Source organism: Falco cherrug, chromosome 9 (genome assembly GCF_023634085.1).
Source record: "Falco cherrug isolate bFalChe1 chromosome 9, bFalChe1.pri, whole genome shotgun sequence".
NCBI classification, from domain to species: domain Eukaryota; kingdom Metazoa; phylum Chordata; class Aves; order Falconiformes; family Falconidae; genus Falco; species Falco cherrug.
The window spans coordinates 57,545,866-57,568,236 of record NC_073705.1 but is presented as its reverse complement, the minus strand read 5'-3'; the positions used below and the strand labels follow the sequence as shown (position 1 = coordinate 57,568,236).

At 36.3% G+C, this 22,371-nt stretch overlaps 1 protein-coding gene across 17 annotated transcripts in view; it reads left to right on the top strand.

Moving 5' to 3' along the window:
• The window catches only part of CFAP46 (cilia and flagella associated protein 46), a 99,225-nt gene that overhangs the window by 60,890 nt on the left and 15,964 nt on the right, over nt 1-22,371 (top strand). For 8 of the 17 annotated variants that reach the window (XM_055719861.1, XM_055719860.1, XM_055719857.1 and 5 more), the window contains 15 exons: nt 2,309-2,406; nt 3,117-3,196; nt 3,623-3,774; nt 5,626-5,747; nt 6,135-6,217; nt 7,462-7,626; nt 9,403-9,479; nt 10,034-10,094; nt 10,182-10,217; nt 12,360-12,462; nt 13,598-13,710; nt 14,590-14,671; nt 17,392-17,528; nt 18,018-18,104; nt 18,889-19,897. In XM_055719861.1, the coding sequence (XP_055575836.1) occupies nt 2,309-2,406; nt 3,117-3,196; nt 3,623-3,774; nt 5,626-5,747; nt 6,135-6,217; nt 7,462-7,626; nt 9,403-9,479; nt 10,034-10,094; nt 10,182-10,217; nt 12,360-12,462; nt 13,598-13,710; nt 14,590-14,671; nt 17,392-17,528; nt 18,018-18,104; nt 18,889-19,025 (1,533 nt within the window). In that variant the 3' untranslated portion in view covers nt 19,026-19,897. Of the gene's footprint in view, nt 1-2,308; nt 2,407-3,099; nt 3,197-3,622; nt 3,775-5,625; nt 5,748-6,134; nt 6,218-7,461; nt 7,627-9,402; nt 9,480-10,033; nt 10,126-10,181; nt 10,218-12,359; nt 12,463-13,597; nt 14,672-15,869; nt 16,043-17,391; nt 17,529-18,017; nt 18,105-18,888; nt 19,898-22,371 lie in introns of those variants that run through there. The other 9 variants (XM_055719864.1, XM_055719865.1, XR_008733791.1 and 6 more) reach the window with 8 other exon arrangements.

Sequence of the window (22,371 nt, the reverse complement as noted above, 5' to 3'; positions counted from 1 at the left end):
TCTGTACCTCTTGCAGTAGCTCGGGAAAGAAAAGGTGGCTATCAAGACCACTGTTCATGGCTGCATTCTTCAACTGCATGATTCCTGGAAATGTGAGGTGCAAGAAAGCAGACTGGTGACTGAAGTAGTTCTCTCTGAGGGTATATTAGTGTTTTTTAAAATCCAGTTGATATTATTAGTTCAGATCGAGAGTGCACTTTCAAAGTGAATCTCCCAGTTGTTGTTGCTTACAGTGCTTTGATTTTCATGATGGTACAATGATGGTATGAGCTGGGTTTCTCTTGGACAAAAACCGCACTAGGTTCTCTGATGCACTCAAGCCACGTTGAACAGGCGTTCAGTCCAGGGGCCATCCAGAGGTAGTCTGAAGTAAAAATAAATGAAAAGTGTGCAGTGTATAATTCTGCTCCTGATGTTCTGTTGCACTTGATAACATAGGCATACCCAGAGTGTACCCAGTGTGCTTAAGCACATAGAACTTCAATCTGAAAAACATAAACATGGATGCTTAAAGGCAGCAGTCTCAAAAGACATTTATGGACCTTCCTGTATTAGGACTGGTTTTTCATCTGGAATCAGACTGTTTAGTCACTAGGAGGTTTTTGGTTGGTTTTTGTCATGTTTTCTCAGAAAAAGGTTGTATATTCTTTAGTACAATATATTTGTGGTGGGTTGACCCTGGCTGATTGCCAGGTGCCCAGCAAGCTGTTCTATCACTTCTCCTTCTCAGCAGGACAGAGGGAGAAAATATGATGAAAAGCTCATGGGTCAAGATAAGGGCAGGGCTCAAGTCACCCATTACTGTCCAGGGCAAAACAAACTTGACTTGTGGAAATGAATTTATTGCCAATTAATAACAGAGTAGGATAGCAGAAAATAAAAACAAAACTAAGAAAGATCTTCCCCCTGCTCCCCTTCTTCCCAGGCTCAGCTTCACTCATGATTCTTTTCCCTTCACCCCGGGCCGCCCAAGTGGCAGAAGGGAAACGGGGAATGCGGGTTGTGTGGGGTCCCTCCCACAGGAGACAGTCCTTCACAAACCTTTCCAGCGTGGGTCTTTCCCATGGGCTGCAGTTCTTCACAAACTGCTCCAGCGTGGGTCCCTTCCGTGGGCTGTGGTCCTTCAGGAGCGGACTGCTCCAGTGCGGGTCCCCCACAGGCCATAGTCCTGCCGGCAGCCTGTGCCAGCGTGGGTGCTGGCCACAGGGCCTGCCGGCAGCATGCTCCAGGTCGGGCTCTCCACAGCGGCACACTGCCCTTCAAGGCATATCCACCTGTTCTGGCATGGAGTCTTTCACAGGCTGCGGCGTGGACATTGCTCCACAATGGGTCTCCATATGCTGCAGGGGGACAACCTGTGTCACCATGGTCTTCAACATGAGCTGCAGGGGAATCTGCTGCAGCACCTAGAGCACCTCCTCCCCCTCCTTCTGCACTGACCTTGGTGTCCACAGGGCTGTTTCTCGTGCATTTTCTTACTCCCAGCTGCTGTGCAGTGGTTTTACCCTTTCTTAAATATGTTTATCACAGAGACGCCACCAGTGTTGCTGATGGGCTCAGCTTCGATCAGCAGTGGGTCTGTCTTGAAGCTGTCTGAAACTGTCTCTGTCAACATGGGGGCAGTTCCTGGGTGTCTTCTCAAAGAAACCACCCCTGCAGCTCCCCCTGCTACCAAAACCTTGCCACATAAACCAAATACAATTTTACGTAGTTCCTTTTGGTAAGGTATCCATTTTTAACAGAATTATGAGGGACTTTTACAAACAAAAGTTACAATGAAAGGTCCCTCCCTGCTAATATTCTGCAAGGATTTGATAGCATTTCAACTTCACAAGTAGTGTAGTGGCCAAAAAAGTCATGTTGTGAAGACTGGAATAAGTTACAGTATTTGTAATTTTTTTAAAATTGTAAGTTCTTCTGTGCTGCATAAAAATCAAATGATCACAGAATGGTTGAGGCTAAAAAAAGGCTTCTGAAGGTCATCTTGTCCAGCCCCTCTGCTCAAGCAGGGCCATTTGACCAGTGTCCAGATGGCTCCTGAATATCTCCAAGGGTGGAAACTCCACAACCTACTTGGGCAACCTGTGCTAGTGCTTGGTCACCCTTACAGTGACAAAGTGTTTCCTGTTGTTTGGACTGAGCCTCCTGTCCTGACACATCTGCTGAGTGATTGTTTTGGCTTTTTTTTTTTTTTTTTTTATATTAGCACCTTCTTTCCTAGAATCATTATCAATTTTCTGATGAAGGAAGTAAGATTGGGGTTTATAAAAATCTATTAAAATAATGCTACTTTTGAATTATTGTACAGGCATGGAAAAATCTCTGTATTCCTGTTGAACATTTTAATATAATGGATGAATTGCCATCTAATTTCTACATAATTATTCTCCAGCATTCAGAAGACAGGTATAAAATTCCATCATTTTGGTTTAGTATTCTGTTTGTTACAAATGTAATCTTTTTTTTTTAACTGTAAATCATCACTATTTTGGTAGTTTATTACCTTTTACTTCTATTTTTCTGGACTTAATTAAATTTTAGGATTGTGAACAAATTAATATATAAATAAAACAGCCTGCAGCTCAAAGCTGTGTGTGGTTTTGTACTTCTGATTTCCCTAATCATCTCTTAAATCTCCAGAGGTCACTTGAAAGGTTTCAGGCCATTCCTGGTATCATCCTAAATTTTGTTGATATATTCCAGTTCTTACTGCTTATGCTCTTGAAAATGTTGGGGGGGGTGTCATATTTAGCTTTATAAAGCCACAAATGGTATCATTACTGCAGCCTAATTAGTGCCTAACTCGTAGATTGAGCTATAGCAACTGACTATAAGTACCTTCACCAGTCGTGAAAAGTCTTAAACAGTTATGGAACAAATAAGAATCTACCTTACAGGATATATAGCAATGAAAGAACTTTTCTTACAGCTCTCAGTTTGTTCCAGTCAGATTTTGCAGGTTTTTGCACTGCAAGGTGGGGGTATATATTGCATCTTGAGAGTGTTTTTGAACATGTTAAAGTAGAGGGTAATAATTGCTCATCTAATAAATTTGCTTCATATATACAAGGCTGAGCAGTCAAATAATCTACTCAGCAGTTTTCTGCTTTCCACAGATCAAATTTGTACAGTTCACTTCTGACATCTCAATCAGTAAGTACTGCACAGCAAAAAGGAGAACCCACTCAGCCACTGGGTAAGAGCTTCTTACATTTAAGAGATAAAAATCATTGCACTGATGTTATGAGAAAACTTGTATCTTTCACTTCTGCAGTTTTTAAAATTTTAAAATAATTTTAAAAATAATTAATAGATTTTACTAATACCAACGAAAAGTAAATACCTAAATACCTGCGTTTCATTATCAAATATAATGTATTTAGTCACAATTCACAGAATTTTTGTTTATATTTGAAGACTAAAGTTGTTACAGATAATTGTAGAGATTTTTTCACTGTAGTTTTCTGTATATATTTTGGGCTAAATACATATGTAAACAGTTACTTCACTTTCAAAGAAGACCATGGCTTTAGAAAACCGATGGTCTCTGAACAATCATTTCTTCAAGAAAAAATATGATGTCTCAAGGATTCTTAAGATGGTGTTTTCCTCCTTTTAATAGTGCAAGCTGAAGTTTCCCAGTTTCCTGTGAATCCTGAAACATTTTGTACTTTGTTGGAAAAAGTGCGTCTTTACAAGCAGCAAAAGATGAGGAGTCGTGGTAAACAGGCTGTCATTCAAAACGTGCAAGAGTGTGTCTCCGAAACAGATGTGGTAATATATTTGATTACCTTATATTTAAAACAGGATGAAAAACATACTAAAAAACTATCATAAACACTCTTTATGCAGAATTTTCAGTTTATTCCAAGTGTAGCATCCCTGGTCTTCATACTTGCTAAATGGTATGTAATCTTCTTCAAAATTAAATCTTTCTGTGTTACTCTGTTACTATTTTCAGTGTCATTCAGCAGCTTTGAAATGTTCAGTAGTTTATCAGAACTGAAAATTGATGTAGTTGAGATCAATTTACTTGAAAATGCGCTATACCTTTAAGACTTGCATTTGCAAATGTACATTGCCTTTCATATCACATGAAAGCCCAAGCTGTCTCAGGAAAAAAAATAGAATCATAGATCTCAACCCTTTAATCAAAATTAAACTATCTTAGCCACAGATTTATTACTGTTTTCCAACACAGAAAAGTTTCTTTCTGTGGCACACTTGTCTTTTGCACTATAGCTGTTTATTTGGACACAGTTGATCGAACTCTTAGAAAATTTTGCTTCAAGGACATGTCATTGGAATCCCAAGTTTGTAGCTATGGACACTCTTAAATTCTAGTTTTCTGTTTCTGTAAGAAGGCTCAGTTATGTAAGAACATTGTTTTCCACAATCGGTGAACGTGTGTAGCATTAAGGTACAGTGGAAAAGCCTGTGACTTTCACATGAGGTTTTAAGCTGCAAGGTGACAGAGTTTTCTCCACATGAAATATGCACGTCTACATCCTAGCATTCTAATTTACATTAATTTGGTCTCCATTAGACAAAACTTGGGGTTGTCAGTGTCAATCAAAATTCACTGTTAAATACAGCATATTAGCAAAAGCTGGTATAGATCTATTTCTATCATTAATATAAAGGTAAAAATACAGATCATACTGAATTTTCTGTACAAGTTTTCATTGTTTTAATCACACAATTTTGACACGTGGTTCTTGGAATTATAATTCTGTTTTACTCATCATGTTAGTTTCTTTCAGTTAAAATAGGGATTATTGCAGATGGTTGAAGTATTGATCATTTTTTGTCTTGTCCATGGCCTGCCTTTGTTGTAATGACAAGTTATATAAATATTGCTGTAGTTGCATAAGTAAAGAAAAAGGTGATAAGGTGTCAGACAGAACAGACGAAAAAAGAAGAGTGGCTTAGGTTTTTAAAATGCATGTGCATTACAGCTTTCAGTAATTATGCATGCAGCCTGCACAGAGCTACTCAAACAGAGGTTTGAAGCTTTGGTGAAGTCCATTCACTAATACCAACAGTATTCACCATTTACTTGGGCTCATTTTTCCAGTTACTGGTTTTGTGTCCATCTATATTGGCTTTTAGAAGCTTCAGATTTCAGTGTCATCTTCTCTTACGTGATTCTGTTCTCCTCTTACCTATTATCCTCATTCTGTGTAGTTTTTTCCTAAATTGGCTCCACTGATCTCTCCATACGCTTTCATTTCCTTCTTCTACAGTCATCTTGCAGTTTCTCTCAACTTCTCAAAGTTTTCTTTTCGCAATTTTTTCCTGTTATTTAGAGCATCACGTTATCTTTTCTTTCTGCTGGACATCTCTGCTATTCCCCATTGAAACTGCAGAAATATATTAATTGCCTAAATAATAAATATTGACATCTTGTGTGGAATCCTATGTTAGAATATTTTGCAAAATGCTGATAGGAGTGATGTTTTGAAGTAACAGAGTTTTTAAACTGAATTTCTGTATTTATATTTTCCATTTTGTGTTGTTTCAGATTATTTGATTTAGCCTCTGATTTAACATAATACCCCCTCTCCATCCACGTTAATTAGCATTTTGTCAGTATTCTGTTTTTTGTTGCAATGTGTATGATAGATGCCAACAGAGAAAATAGATGATAATGGACATGATTTGACATCAGATTTCTCTGAAATACTAGAAATTATGGAAGAATATCTGAAACCAGTGCTGTCACAGTTTGATTTTTCTGATATCAGGTAAGACATTTAGACTTGTTTTATCATAATTTGTGAAGATTGAATGGTGACTCAAGTTGTACAAATACAGGAATGGTTTTAGCAAGAACAGACCCTGTTGAATGAACTTTCTACATGTTGACAGTATATGCAGGATATGCAAGACTAAGAGGATTGAACCATGGGATAGACTAATGGCCATTTCTAACAAGCACAGCTTAAGTTGTACAATAGTGAGCTCAGGATGAAACATTATGATTTAACTAGTTAAAAGTTACTCCAAAGGGAGTACATCCTTTGTATAAAATGTCATTGAAATTGAAGCAGTTTTGTCTTTGTGTCTCCTGTGAAAACATAACTTACATAAGTATTAGTGCTGGTAATTTTCACTGTAATTCCTCTTCCCAGACAACAGCGCGCATCAGTTTCAGCAGCTGAATTGGGAGAAATAAAAGTGAAAGATAAGAATACCAAACATACTAGAATGTGGGGTATGTGCTCTACTGAGTATAATGTGTGTGTGTATGTATATGGACAGATATCAAAATCCTTTCACCTTAGTTTCAATGTTTCTGAAGCCAGGGATAAGAAAAAGGCTTTAGCAACGGGTTTGCCTGTTTATTTTCTGTATCAAGTAAAGTATTTTAGTATACTTCCAAAGAGATTATTTATACACTGGATGGAGCTATTCTTCTGCATGTATTTACAGGCTTCCAAACTATACAGGCTTTAGAAAGCTAAATAAAATGGGTTTATGACAAACAAATCTTTTCAGGAGAAAGGCCAAGAGAAAGACTTAAGATCTTAAGTCTGTTGATCTCTTTTATGTGGTCTTTTCCTGCTTTTTACTGTATGGATTCTCACAGGTTTTTTGCCTAATGCAAGCCTAATGCTGGAATATGTCCCTAAACGTGTTCCAAGAGAAGAGGCAATCAAGTCCATGGCTTGCTTTGGGGATGAGTTTTTTGCTTTATGGTGGGGAGCAGTGAAGTTTCTCAGTTAAAAATTACTAGAAAAAGATAAACATTTGCATTTGCTTTTACCTGCAAAAATTTATTTCTGAGACACTGGCACAGGTTGTCCAGAGAGGCTGTGTTCAAGGCTAGGAGGGTGGAGCTTTGAGCAACCTGGTCTAGTGGAAGGTGCCTCTGCCCCTGGCAGGGGGGTTGGAACAAGATGATCTTTAAGGACCATTTCAACCCCAAACCACTCTGTGATTCTGTAATTCTGCAATCTGGCAGCTGGCTGCTTCTGCCATTCTGCAAAGACCTCATAACTTCTCTTCCATGTATTTGTTGTTTCTCTGTAGAACAGGAAAATACTGTCAGAATGATACTCGGTACTAACAGAAACAAAAAGTTTCCTACAGAAAGACAGTTAGTATGGAATAAGAACTCCTTGTTTAGCCAAACACTTCTAAGGCAATTTTGCATTTCCAAACACCATTTTCCTCAATACACTGCAGTACACCTGGACTTAATTCTGAGATGTCTGGTTATTTATAAGGGGATATTTTTCCCCATGTGCACACGAATGCATATGCATAGAAACTTGACAACATCTTGGGAGTAATGGCATCAAAAGAAATATTTTTGCATAATGCACTTAATCCACAGTAAAATGGAGTTCAGGTGTCATACAGTAGAGGAAATTTAGGGTTTTAATCTGCTTTCATTTATTGATACACATATTGAGAACTTCTAAATCTCAGTTGTGTTCTGTCACATTTCTTCAGGTACACCTACGGACTTAGGATTGTGTGTGGTAATACTAGGAGATAAGTTATTGATGGAATTGCCTTTGGAAGCTCTGAGTATCTTTAAAGCGGAAGGAATAAGTTCTGTGTCCAGAGATTTTTCACTCCAGATTCTCTACAATCGAGAACATCTGGCTGCCTCAGGTACTGTTAGATAAGCATTCTTTAGATTAGCTTAATGATGCAGCAAACGAGATAATACACTGTTCTTATTATTTAAATTGTAAGTATTATGTTTTACTGGAAGAATGCCACATACAGTAGGTTTCCACTATTTTAGATGGAATAGATAGTACAGTAGACTTACTATAGTTGCAGTGTTAGCTAATTTAAAATAAACTCTACATGTTAAAGAATTATGGATCTAAAATGTCTTGCAGAGTTTCAGTTATACAAAGTATGGTCTTAAACTCTTCAAAGCTGTTTCCAGCTGTACTGAAAAAATTGAAATAAGAATTTAGACTTCTGTTGATTTTCTTTAACATTAGCGTAAGACTCAAATAAGCTCAAAATATCAAATGTGAAAAACTTTTAATCGTTGAACTATGTCCTGTCTGTATAGCTAAGATAACATTAAGGGCTCAGGTCAATCCAGCGATTCTGACGCTATGCATGAGCTAAATCAAGATCCCACAGGCTTTATGGATGTCTCTCATTACTGGAGACACACCCTATATAAACTGGAGTGAAATGAGTTTGTTAAGTGAGGTACTTGGACTGTTGGTAATCTTGTCCTTATGATATCTTAAAATTCATTTATTCTAAAAGTGAGTAATAAAAGCAGGCATTAAGCAGTTTCATGTATGAATCAAATATACCTTCTGTTACTGCAGTTAAAAATCTGAAGTCAAAACCACATCTTAAAGTAAATTATTAAAACTAGTGGACCTAAGCTAAAAAATAGGCTAATTTTAGAAAATCTCACTCCCTGCCATGAAGGTATTCTGTTCCAGAGAAGTTCTTCTGTTGTGTTCATATCTGAATATTTCATGCCTTCCAGAGAGGTTCTTGTACTGTGTTCATATCTGTAATATTTAGCACCTTTGGTATAAGCTGTCCTCAGTTTTTCCATTTCACCCCTCCTTTCTAAAGGGAAAAAGTAGTGAATAATCTCAGATGAGAGTATTTTTAGTCTACATACCCATTCATATACTGTTAGGGGTATGTTAGAAATAGGAGTTTTAGAACATGTGGGAGGTTTTTTCCATTTCTGTTTTTTGGGGGTTTTTAAGTGAAATTTCTTATGGTTGCATAATTTTAGAAGTGCATAAATGAGAGAAAGCATAGTTGAAAAGTCTCTATTCATGCAATTATGAAAGTAGCCACTGAATGAGGAGAGATAAACTAGCCATATGAGTAAAAATGCGTATCATAAACTTCCACGAACTTGCAGTGCACTCCAGTGATAACTGGCTGAGACATGCACTTTGAGTGATAGTCATATATATAGTGAGAAATATAAGTCAAGTTTCTGTGCTTTTAAAAGATCCCTTAAAGAAATAAAAAATCAGATTAAAATGTGAAACTTTCTTTTCCCTTTCAATCTCTGCATGTTTCTCAGAAGCTTCAGTTTTGCCAATAATATCAACAATGAACAGATAAAGCAATAGGCTTAGAAAGTGCTTTGGTAATCACTATTTCACTCTACCCTAAATCTGCAAAGTAATGAAGCATTTCTAAGGAATCTAAGTCTAAGGGATCACATCTCTTGCTTGTTTTCCACTTTCAAGCCATTATTTTTAGGCAGGAGAGTTTGGGGAATATCTTTGCCTTGCTGTGATGTGAAATTAATTTTTATTTTTCTAGTTTAATCTGTTACTATTATTACATCATAATAAATATAAGTAGTCCTTCAAGATAGTTGTATTTTCTAAAACTGCCTGTATCTTAAACAAAAATCTGTTCTCTTCAATTCCACAGAGGCTGAAGTTAAAACAGATGTTGAAGTATCTAAAGAAACAAAACCAAAAGCTTATTGGAAAAAGAATCTCAAAATGGTGAACTTTCCACTTTTTAAAAATAAACTTAATAAGAGTAACTTTTTTTTTAATGTAAAAAGTGTTAAAGAGCTAGAAATGGCTTGCATAGATTCTCATTAATGTGCTAGAATTCTGAAGTGGAATAAATATCACCTAAGTCCATAAGAATTTTGCTTCTTGTTGATTTTGCAATAATGGCAGAGTTATTTCTTTGAAAAATCATACTTTCTGTGTAAATGTGATGTATTTAACAACCCACCAAGGAGCTGCTTAAAATTACGCACATGGTTCCCCCAGCAATATTTTGTACAGTGTATGCACGTATTTGTATAAATATATATATGCATATATATCTCTGTATACTTGCGCACACGTGTATATATAGGTAATGTATGTATATGCAGAATATGCTTTTAATTTCCACTGATAATTGAGTATCATGCTACTTTTAATCCTACCTTCAAAACTTTAGAACATCCTTTTATTAGTTGTTTGACACAAAGAATGCAATATTGTTAATATTTGATTGAGACTTCTGGATGTAATAGAATATATATTCTTTTTAATTACAGGCACCAGTTGATCGTGATTTACCCTCTAATTGCTTGGCTGTTGATACTCATAATTTTAAATGTATCCTTTCACAATTAACTAAGTATATCAGGTAAACTTTCTTTTTTGTTGTTTATATTGCATTGTTTACACTTAACGGTTTATCAGATATTGTGGACCCCTACAATGAAGGAAGAGGGGCAGGTAATTTATATTAAATAATATTTTCTCCACAGACTATCAATGTAATTCTGAAATCTTTGTAACCAAAAAAGAAGTCATGACATTAAGATCTTGACAAAAAAGTTCAGCTTTTCATCAGAACAGTAATGCTTCTCACCTGTCAAATGGTGCATCAGTGAAACACTATAACCTGTTCAGGTTCAGGAAATACATTAGATTGTCTTATTATTTCTTTCATATCACTAACTATTGACCTAATATCACCAAGAAAATAATCGATTGAGTAACTTTTCTTACTATGTAATCCAATTAAAAACATACATTTACTTTCAAGAACTTGTTATAGCATTTTTAATTTTTCAAAGATGCGCCATTAAGATACAGTATCAGAAGTGTAGGGAACGATATAGATTATATGAAAGGATTTGCTGCTTTGTATGATCATCTTTGTTATACAAGAAATCTGCTTGAAGGCCATGAATGGGCTTGGAACAAATGGTACTGAGTGAGAATGGACTGGGACAGGAGCAGTCAGACTCACCAAACGTGCAGAGTAATTCTAAAGCTAAAGACTGCAGATAAAGCATGTGTTATATGTAGGTTTTGCAGTCCTTTCAAAGGTGAAGGGTACAATGACAGACACAATCCTATAAGGATATTTGAGAGGGTTATTAATTCCTTTTGGAATGTATTTATCAAGGCAGTAGGCACTTACTGCATTACCCTAGACTAGAACAGAACAGAATATTTTCAGTTGGAAAGGACCTAGAACGACCATCTAGTCAAACTGCCTGACCACTTCAGGGCTGATCAACAGCTAAAGCATGTTAAGGGCATTGTCCAAATGCCTCTTAAACACCGACAGGCTCGGTGCATCAACCACCTCTCCCGGAAGCCTGTTCCAGTGTTTGACCACCCTCTTGGTAAAGGAAATGCTTCCTAATGTCCAGTCTGAAGCTCTCCTGAAGCAGCTTTGAACCATTCCCACACATCCTCTCCCTGGATCCAAGGGAGAAGAGATCCACACCTCCTTCTCCACGTCCCCTCCTCAGGAAGCTGCAGAGAGCAATGAGGTTGTTCCTCAGCCTCCTTCTCTCCAAACTAGACAAACCCAGAGTCCTCAGCCTTTTTTTTCAGGGAAATTCTTTACTCTGAGGGTGGCGAGGCGCTGGCCCAGGCTACCCAGAGCAGCTGTGGATGCCCCATCCCTGGCAGCTCAAGGCCAGGCTGGATGGGGCTGGGAGCAGCCTGGGCTGGGAACTGGGTGGCCTTTAAGGTCCCTTCCAACCCAAACCATTCTGTGATTCTGTGATATGGTATGATGACATGCCTTCCAGGCCTTCACCAGCTCTGTTGCTCTCCTCTGGATATGATAATTCAGTCTGACACAAACACTTCAAGAATACAATTTTACCTCAGTTTTTTCCCAGTGTGTGCAATAGTTTAACTGATTCACATTCATTAACCAAATTGCATATATATCAAATGCCAAAAACTGATTTAATGGAGGTTTTTAATTAATATGGTTATTAAACCTAAACTTGACACAAAAGAAGCGACTGAACAGTCAGTAGCGTAATAGAGTATGTGCCCATATGTGTGCAGTTTCTTCTTCACAGCAGATCAAAATAAAACACCATTTACCATGTGCTCAGTATCTGGAGTGTATTAATTTACAGTGGTATGGAAAAGTAGTCAGAAAAAAAAAAGAATTATCATTGAATATACGATGTCTTTGGAGAGCAGAGTTGGGTTCAGAGTCCTTTGTGAATGCAGGGCTCTGGAAATTCAGTTATTTTCTCCATCTACTTAAGTCCTCCCTGAGCTTCTGGAACAGAACTGCATGAGCAGTGCTGGTGTTTTCAGCTCTTTACAGTTTTCTACGAGTTTCTATTTTGTGCTTTTAAAATCTTTAACCTGTCTACCAAATAATATTTGTCACTTAAGACATACTCCTTTCAAATGGGAATTACAAACAATTTTACCCAGAAAATGACACAATTGATGCAGTTTTAAAAGCCAGACTTAGGTTTCAAAAAACTTAAGATCTAATGATGACCGACCCCCCCCTAAATATTGTCACTTTAAAATTATTAAAATTAAGATTGCCCAAGATGCTTTGTAGCATGTTAAGCTCATAATGATGACATTCTGTTCTTGCAGAAGCTTTGAGTCCTTCCCAGAAAATAAAGGAAATCCTAGAAAAATACCATGACTTATTTACAATACAGTGGGAAGGAATTACAGGCAATGTACATGTTCCAAGGTTTGTAATATTCTATGTGCTTTCATGTTTTATCCATGTTTCTTTTTTAAAATTGTGCCTATTGCCAGAGGGTTCAGTCATAAAACAGGGTCACATTTTGCTGCAATGGTAAACACATAGCTAACCATTGTCTTTGTTTCAAATGCATATTTAGATTTGTAGACACAGTATTTTAGGGATCTGAAATACAGTGCCTACGAAGTGATTAGCTAGATTGGTTGTGTGAAGGTTACAGTATATGTAGATAATCCAATTTTGACCAAGAGTCTACTTGTGCAGTCTTTGATGAGTATTCCAACTATGTGTGAGCATAAATGTAATTTCTGGCTTTGTTCATAATTGGTTTTAAATCCAAATATTAAAACCTGTAGCACCTCCATGCACACTGAATCAACTCTATGATTGGAGCACAGATTCCTGAAGCAAAGTGGTGAAGGTACCTCTCACAGTTTGCAATTTCAAGCATCTGATCGTGATTAGCATTTTATGGAGTTTATTCATAAACACACTTGGTTCTTTATAAAGTACTTTACTTTTAAGGTCACAGGGATCTCAAGAGGTCAATAAGTGACAAGTCCTGTGAGTCAGCACAGTCATCGCTGTACCTTCCTTTGTAACTGCTAGTTTAATCAGTCCTTTGAAATAGTCTCTACTTAGGTAAAATCAATATGTAGGTGCTCTACTGTTCCTTCGTAACAAAGATTGTTACTTCTCAAACGGCATAGTTTTTGCTGCCAGCTAGGCAGCATCTCTCTTCAAAACCTAATTTCTTCATATCCTGATGGGTGCATACATAAACACTCCTGTTGAATGTTAGACTAAATACTGGAATTTCAAAGCTGTACAGTGCATACATCGATTATTTATCTAAAAATACACTATGCCTCATGTTTACTGTGAGATGTTACTACACTAAGTATACCTCTGTATTAAAATAATTACTATTAATAGTCTATAAGTTATTACACTTCCAATTGAAGTCTGCAGTCTTGTTTATCTCCTTGCTTTGCATGTTGACTTTCCTTATAAATATTTCCAGAGTAAGTAACACTGGAATGTTTGCTATGGATAATTTCTGAAAAATATTCTTGTAAAATAGTAACATGAAAGTAACATACTTCTTCCTTCCTTTCAGCCAAGCTGAGTGGGAGCAGCTGCTGACAAACTGCAGTGCATTTCTGTTCTACGGGATGGAGAGATTCGTGTCTCATATTTTACTCGACAGACTGGTTGCTATGAACATTCCAAGTGAGATAAGCACACTGAAAAATATTTTTTTAATTACACCGCCTTTTGTTCTCAGTTGTGTTTATTTCGTACTGTATCATATCATAGTATTGATGTTAGCAATTAAGAGCTTTTTTCAAGATCCAGATTTTTAATTGGGAAAAACTGCACAATACAGATGTCATTCTGCTGCCCAGCTTTCTTGTTATGCCTCACAATGAAATTTAGTCTTTCTCCACTTCCAAATGTTGGAATTTCTTAAGTTCCAAAAACTGAATCATCATCTGATGGTTCTCCTGGTAACTCTTCTCCTTTTCTATGGAATTTAGTATTTGATATCAAAGTATTTTTTATTTTTAAGAACAACCTCTGCAGCTGTTAACCTCAGATTTAAGCTACAGCAAACCAAACAGTAGGGAAAGCTGTTTTAATTTTGAGAGTATTCTAAGTTATTTCACTGGAGGCCTTTAAGGAATATAAGGAGTGTTTGAAATGTAACTTGGTCTTAACTTGTGGAGAGGAGCTGCACGGATAACATTTCCATACCTGCATACCATAAACTCTGACAAGAGTTTGTAACTACAGAAGTGAGTCATATAGATTGGTAGCCTGTAATAAGATGGTACATGGACTTCATTCTTAGTTATACTAAGGTGGCACAGGAAAAAAACCTGCAAAACACTGTGGAAAAGTGTAGCAGAATTGCATCATATAAGGTTAGGATGGCTTTATTAGTGTTCATTTACTTAATACTTGACAATTTTTGCTGAAATACATAAATTTTATATTCTATGTGTTCAAGAAATTCATCACCTTAGGAAAGGCCTGACTGACTTGTATTAATTATCTTGGGCATTCTTATTAGTGCAAATACCATTACTGTAACATATTTTTTTCCAGAATGCCATTTGATGATAATTCTAGATCTGGTGAGATCAAAGGAAAGTTATCAAAGAATTACAGAGTCTGGTATCCACAAAAGGTAAGATAAAGTTTATTTTGGTAAACTCCACGGTAAGGCAAATTATTTTTATTTCAAAGCAAAGTTAAAATTTTGAGTTACAAATAATGTCATTTACTTCTGCAAGTAGAAGGGCTCATTTCTACACCTAAGGGAGAAGTTAGCCTCTTTATCTTGTAGCTTCATTCTTTACATAGGGATAAAAAGGGTGAAAGCTCTGTTACAAAGCAATGATCAAGAAAATGCAACACAGAAACATTGCTGTATTACATATTACACATACCACCCAATTCTGAATTCAAGATTCTCAAAATGTTCTAATTAATATATAAAAGTGCCCTTTAACAGATAAACTGTTAAGAGTCTAAGGTTTCATACACTGAACAGTTTGTCAGCCATTTTTAAATTTAAATAAATTACTATGTCATGTTAAAATAACCTGTTCAAAATCTTGAATGTTATTAATCTGATCTCTTATAGCTTTTAAAAGCACCTCAGTATTTTCCTTGCTTTTTAGTTGACAAGTGTCAGGTTTTATATACTTTTATTGTATGTTTATTAGGAATACTTGACAGATGGCACACTACAAATAACTTTTAAGGTATTAAAAGCAAGAAGAATAGTTCTAGTGTCCTAATTCTATTCGTGAGTTATTTAGTCTATGCTGAGTTTTCAGATAACCCAATTATACTCTGGAGGGACAAGAGGCCTTGCAAGGGATCTACATAGATTGGAGCATTGAGCAATCATCAGTGCCATGAAATTTAAGAACAAATGCTGGGTTCTGCACCCTGTTCAGGGACAGAGTAACGCTGGGCACAAGTCAAAACAGGGAGAGGAGTGACTGGAGAGCAGTCCTGCAGAAAGGGAGCTGGGGGTGCCAGCTGGCAGCAGGCTCAGTGGGAGCCAGCAGTGTGCGCTGGCACCAAGAGGGCAAACCGCATCCTGGGGTGCATCAGACACAGCATAGCCAGTTGGTCAGACAGGGGATTGTGCCGATGTATTTATCATTGGTGTGGCCTCACCCCAAATACCGTGTGCAGTGCTGAGCCCCACAGTTTAAGAAGGATGTGAAGGTCCTTGAATGTGCCCAGAGGAGGGTGGGCAAGCAAGCTGGTGAAGGGCTGGAAGGCATGTCTTCTGCAGAGCGGCTGAGGACTCTGGGTTTGTCTAGTTTGGAGAGAAGGAGGCTGAGGAACAACCTCATTGCTCTCTGCAGCTTCCTGAGGAGGGGACGTGGAGAAGGAGGTGCAGATCTCTTCTCCCTCAGATCCAGGGACAGGATGCGTGGGAGTGGTTCAAAGCTGCTTCAGGAGAGCTTCAGACTGGACATTAGGAAGCATTTCCTTTACCAAGAGGGTGGTCAAACACTGGAACAGGCTTCCGGGAGAGGTGGTTGATGCACCGAGCCTGTCGGTGTTTAAGAGGCATTTGGACAATGCCCTTAACATGCTTTAGCTGTTGATCAGCCCTGAAGTGGTCAGGCAGTTTGACTAGATGGTCGTTCTAGGTCCCTTCCAACTGAAAATATTCTGTTCTGTTCTATTCTGTTCTCTTAACACAGATCATATAAAAATCTTTTTCATGTAACTTTTGGGACTGCTGTAGTTCTGCAGCCAATTAAATCATATAACCAGTCCTATTAGGGTTGCATAAATACCTCTTGACTTCTCTGATTATTCATTCCATGAAAAAGAAATACTTCCTCTCTTAAAATACTGCTTAATTAGTGCAACAATATAAAAGTTAAAATGAATTGTGTAAGATAGTTTATACACACACCTACATATGTAAATATAAAGATCTCTGAGGGTTTAAACAACTTCTCAGGCTTTTATTTTTAATATCATTTTTCAGCTCCCCCAAACAGCCATTTCCTAAACCAAAACAAGGTACAAATCCTTAAACTAGTTTTTCCAGCTCTGAACTTTTGAAGTCTCACTTTAATAGATTGTAATTTATCAACAGGACTTTTTTTTAAGTCTAAAAGCTTCTAGAACATTTAGAATAACATTCAGTTAAAACTAAGTCACATAACTGGATAGACAATCAGATAGCATCTCCCCAAAAGATTGCAAAAAACTTTTAATTACCATGTTCTGATAAAGTCTCCATGAAAAGCAGAAGCTAATAAAAACAAAATTCAGCCTTCACTTTACTGCACTTCCAACCCTACAGAGTATCAATCCTCTCCCATCACTAAAACAATAATACCAAAGATGCTTACTTACATATTGAGCAGCAAAAACCCTAATCCAGCTTCAGAAGTGATTTGCTTTTAAGCCTCCAAATTAATGCCGTGCTTAAGACAAAGATCAAACTTTCAGTTCCTGCAATATTTTATGTTTCCCTTTAGCAACTTAAGTAGAACTTAACAAGTCTTTTCACCTGATTCCCAACATTTTTACTGTCTTATGAAGGGTATTCTGCCGTATTTTGTCAAAGTTAGTGTGTTAGTCCTCCTTTCACATTTCCTGAGATGCCCAGAACAATAATGTGACAGGGAGCAATCCACATGATAAGATTGCATCATGAAAAGGTGTAGAGAGAAAGTAAGCTAAATTCTTTGTACTAAATTTAAGGTACTGTAAGAACATTAGAAAAAACTTTATGGTCAGTGTACAAGAAAATGCAGTCTGGCATTCCCTTTTATATTAAGATGCATTGTGTGTTTAGTTATATTTTTTGATATATTATGTGCGGGTTTAGTTCATTGATCGCATACTTTTGATTTTCTTTAGTTGTCTACAAACTGCTATAGAGAGACCAACAGAGACAGCAGTGCTTCTGAGCCTTACTGGTGTTCGTTCTATAATAGCCAACCAGTGGTACACTACCTTGCAAGAGAATGCAGAAAGGCTAGAAATTTTGTCCAAGAGTAAGTATTTGTATTTGTCATCGTTTGCATGTATATTGTTTCAGACATTTGTATGTATACAGCCACGGAGGTGTGTGTGTATGTACTTGTCTCCCATCTCTTCTTTCTTTGTCTCTCACAAAATTTTGCCAGGAGTTTCCATAGGAGGTAAACTGCCTGCAGGAGCCACCATGTTGTTGACAGGTTGATCTTTCAAACAGAACATTAACCTACTTTTATGAGCTTTAGTGGGGATTTGTTTATGGTCATATTGTAAGAATAGGATTTCTACGGTGAGTAGTGCCCTAGGACTTGGCAATCTATAGTTACATAAACTATGGGGAAAACAAAGGCTGGAGATAACTCATCTTCAGAGATACAAAACTACATCTGTAAAGATATCCTTTTCCACTAAATTTTACATGTGAAGACATCAGGATGTATGGTTGATATTTTCTTGTTTTTCAAAACTTTCATTAAAGACTCACAGAAACTAACATTTCTTTCTAGATTTGTTGAGCATCGGTAGAACAACTGGGCAGACAGTCCGTATTCTTCAAAAGAGTAATATTCACAGGGAAAGGGATTCCATTAAAAGTAAGAATTAAAGAGCTTAATACAAAAGACTGGCAGTGAATGTTAACTAGAACCTGGTAGGCCTGTGTTTAGTTCACAGGTGTAAGTGAAGTCTTTCAGATGAGCTATGACAAATTTTTGTGATGCTTCTTAAAAGAATTGAGAGTGAGAAGGCCACTGATACAGTATTATAATTGGAGTAGCTGTATTTTACATACATAAAATTTTGGGGGAGACTTTGTCATAGCTGACCAAAAGCTAAAATTTATGCTCCACTGAACTGTTACAAAATGATGTAGTGTGACTGAAAAGTTACATCAGGAGCATGACATGAGCAATAGAAATGATATGGACTATAGACTGCAAAAAGATAAGTCGAACCTGCAGTGATTAGACAAGTCTTCATTGTAAAGGGCATGCTATATATATGAAATTCCACCTGGCATCTGTTTGGAAAGGGGAGAAGGATTTTTGAGTAAAACAATTTTTAATATACTGCTTATAAAATTACATAGATATTTTTCATTGTATAGAACTTACCTCTTAAAACAAGGGTAAATAAAATGAATTTTAGTTATAACTTCACTGTCATAGAATTGAACAGAGAAAGTTCAGATCAGAAGTGTTTTGTGTTTTTTCAGAAAATGCTTCTTGGATATAGTGGCAGTTATTATAATAAGAATGTAAAAGAATGTAAAAGAACCACACATTAATCAAAGAGAAGATATGTTAAATTACTGCACTTAAAGCATTCTTATATTCAGTCACATTCAGAAATAATAATGTTTTTAAAATATTTTTATAGTGGAAGTGGATTCTCACAGCTCTTCAGGAGACAAAGCAGAAGAACAGACGATTTACACTTCCTCAAATCTTCCTGCAACTCATCCATCATTTTTAAATTGTGTGCTATATGGTTTACCGAATGTAATTATTATGTAATTGTGGCAGATTTTTCATACCAGGAATACCACTACACTGTGCATAGGGCACACTTTGCATTTAAAGGTGTGGCAGATACTTATTTCTGTATGGCCTAAGGAGAGGTGAGCTTAAGAAAACGTACATTTTGCTGATTGACTGATCTCTTTTTTCAGATGTAAACAGAAATTATTAGAATAAGTGTCAGGAAAATATCAAAGAACATATTGCAGTTAGTAGTCCAAAATTTTCTGAACTCAGCGAATCCCTTAAAAGGAGAATACTGACACATCTTAAAGGAAATTAGGCTAGTAATTTTGGGCATTGATGCAGGAGTGGAATTGGAATGTATCATTTTCAGTACTTCTATTTGGAAAAACTTTTCCTTGATGTATTTTATTTTTACATGGAAGATTTACCAGGAGCATATCTGAAAAATTTTCCAAGTCACCTTATTCTGAGATAATTGATTTTTAATTTTTTCATGGTTGTAGTTGTAGTTTAATTAGAAAACAAGGTGGTATTAAATAAAATGTTTAATAAGCTTTGTTTTCCTCATTTCTCTGTAGTTTTCCTGAATAACACAGGAAGATATATTAAATTATTCCAAAATCCCAAATAAAATTATTACATGTTTAGATTTTGTAACATGCTTTGTTAATAAGCAATGCATTTTTAAAATACATATTTTAGAACCTTATTTGTAGTCATAACAGTAGAAATAAATGTAAATTAATTTAACACTTATGGAAAATACAAAGCTTTGATCATAGTTGCAACTAAAACCATTTCAAGAGTCTCTTCTTCTTTTTCCCAATAAAATGGTGATGGTCTGCTGCCTGTGATAAATTTTTTTGTGTTCCTGATAGAGCATTAAAATGGCACTGAAAATATACTGGTTTTGACTACGTGCTGTGCTATACTTAATTAGAACCTGGTAAGAGTTATACGGCTATATAGACCATAATTACAAAAACATGACATGCAAAATACTTCTTTTATGTACACAATAGAATATAAATGTGTACTTCTTTCCCCCTTGGTCTCACAATTTAATTAGATGACCTTATATGAACTGTAGCTGCTCTGTCAAGCTGTGTTCCATAACATGCATGATTTTTATTCCCTTTATACATAATTTTCTTCTTTATTTAGACATAGGACATATATTTTTTATGGCATGTATCAGGGCATTTGGTAACAATACAAATTCAGTAAAGAAGAGATCATAGACTGTACTTAAGTTGTTCAGCCTAAAAATTAAGGAATTAGTCAGTGTAAGATATTTTCAAGTCTCTGAACTTGCCATGTTTCACCAGATACTGGCCTGAGTCCCTTTCCCCAGGTTCTCACATTTATTTGTTTGTTTATTTTTAGGTCTTACCAGGTGCCTTTTCATTGCATCAGTATTAAGCAGCTGCTTTTTTAAAATCCCATGCATGGTATTTGGGAAGCTCAAGTATTTCCAAGTTTGAAGAAGAAATTATCTTGAATGAAGCAAATATCCACACTTGCTGTTCAGTACAGCAAATTTCCACAATATTGTTAATTTCTTTAATTATTTTCTAGATTAATGTCCACATCATTCTCCAGCACATTCATTGCTATGAAATTTTATTTCCCTGCTGTTAATGGCATTTTTTACCTGGAATGCCATCTTTCTAGTGCTGTCTCTTTACCTGTAACATAAAAGGCTTTGAAAAAAAATCTGTTCAGTGGGAATCATGAAGACTTGTCTGCCTTTCTACAGTTTTGATGAATTTATATTAACTTCCACCTTCTTGAAATAAGAAATTTAAAAAATAGTAAAATCCAGAAAAGTTTTGATGCTTCAGAAATGACAGTGTTGTTCTTTGAGAATAATACAGGATAAAAACTGCAAGATTGCAAAGGTTAGAAAAAACCATTGATACCCAGGTACAATGGGCTTCTTCAGGAGTTTACTACTGTGGTTTTATTTATGAAACTGATGGAAATAACTTAATCTACCAAAGGTTTTTCTCCAGAAATTTTCACATTTGTATCTGATACTTTAGCCCTAACTACATTGCAACAACCTCTGTCAGAAAGATGAATGAGTATGACCAAAAATTTCTTTACAGTCTGACAGCACTACTTTATCAGGAAACATCGATAAAGAATAATGGCCTTATCCAGGAAACTTCAGACCTGTAAGCTTTACTTGAGAGTAAGATGTTGGAAATAATAATCAGAGAAACCGTGGCAGAATACTTACAAATCAGCAATGGATGCTGCGTAAGTATAGTAAAAGTGGTGGCATACATAATTGCATAATATGTCTAATTGGCATTTCTGAGGCATTAAAAAATAATTGACTTAGGGCCATGAAGTGTAGTTATAACCAAATTGCCTGGGATATTAAGACAGTATTCTCTGTATTACTGTGCTAAATATCAGTCAGTAAAATCATTAATAGTAGTAGGACTATGAGTAGATGATGATAACTGTACTTTAGGTGACAGTGGTTATGCAGTGACATAGGAAGGTGTCTAGTTCATTCCTTTCAGGAATTAGTACCAGAATAATATCTTGTCTTTCATCACATGTTTGTAGAATGTGCAGTGACAAGATTGTACAAAAGTCATCACTTGATGTATAGTAGCATTTGGAATGATTGCAAAAGAAAAAGAGCACAGACTAACATCTTTTGTATTTCTTTTAAATTTACAATGGCAATTTAACAAAGTAGAAGAACCTTCTTCTTGTACAGAGGAGAGCTTCAGCAGCTCAGCTGATACAGGTTTAGAGTTCAGAACATTTGTCTGTTAAAGATAATAAATACAAATGGAACCAGGCAAAGAAAGGTTGAGAAGGAAAAGTTATGTTTCAGAAACTTGAGTTGAATAAGCAACTTAAAGCTTAGCATTTTCTGATATTCTTCAGACTGTGATTGAAATTTTAGGCAGAAGGACTCCTCTGTGAGGACAATTTTGAGTTTTAATTAGGAAACATAAAAAGACCCCGCTTTAGAGTTAATGATAAATGCACTGTAATATGCCTAATGAGTCTCTGAATTTTAGAAGCAAATTAAGTCCTAAATTTGCATCTTTGTCACAGACACAAACATTTTCTTCAATTTAGAAGCTTTTGCAGAAATGTTACAGTTCTCACTTTAGAATTTCAGGGTCAGCCAACTCTGTTCCAAGAAATGGAACAAGACAGTTCAGGGCATATTCACCAGACCAAATTGAAATGTTTCCATTTGTTCTTGAGTCATTTGGCCATCAGCTGAGAATTATAAGGCGGTGCCTAGTCAGGCGGAGTCTGGAATTAGGGGAGAGAGTGGGAGTGAAAAAAATGAAAGAAAAATAGAGAGGTTCTCAGATGTCTTCTGTCATCATGGAAT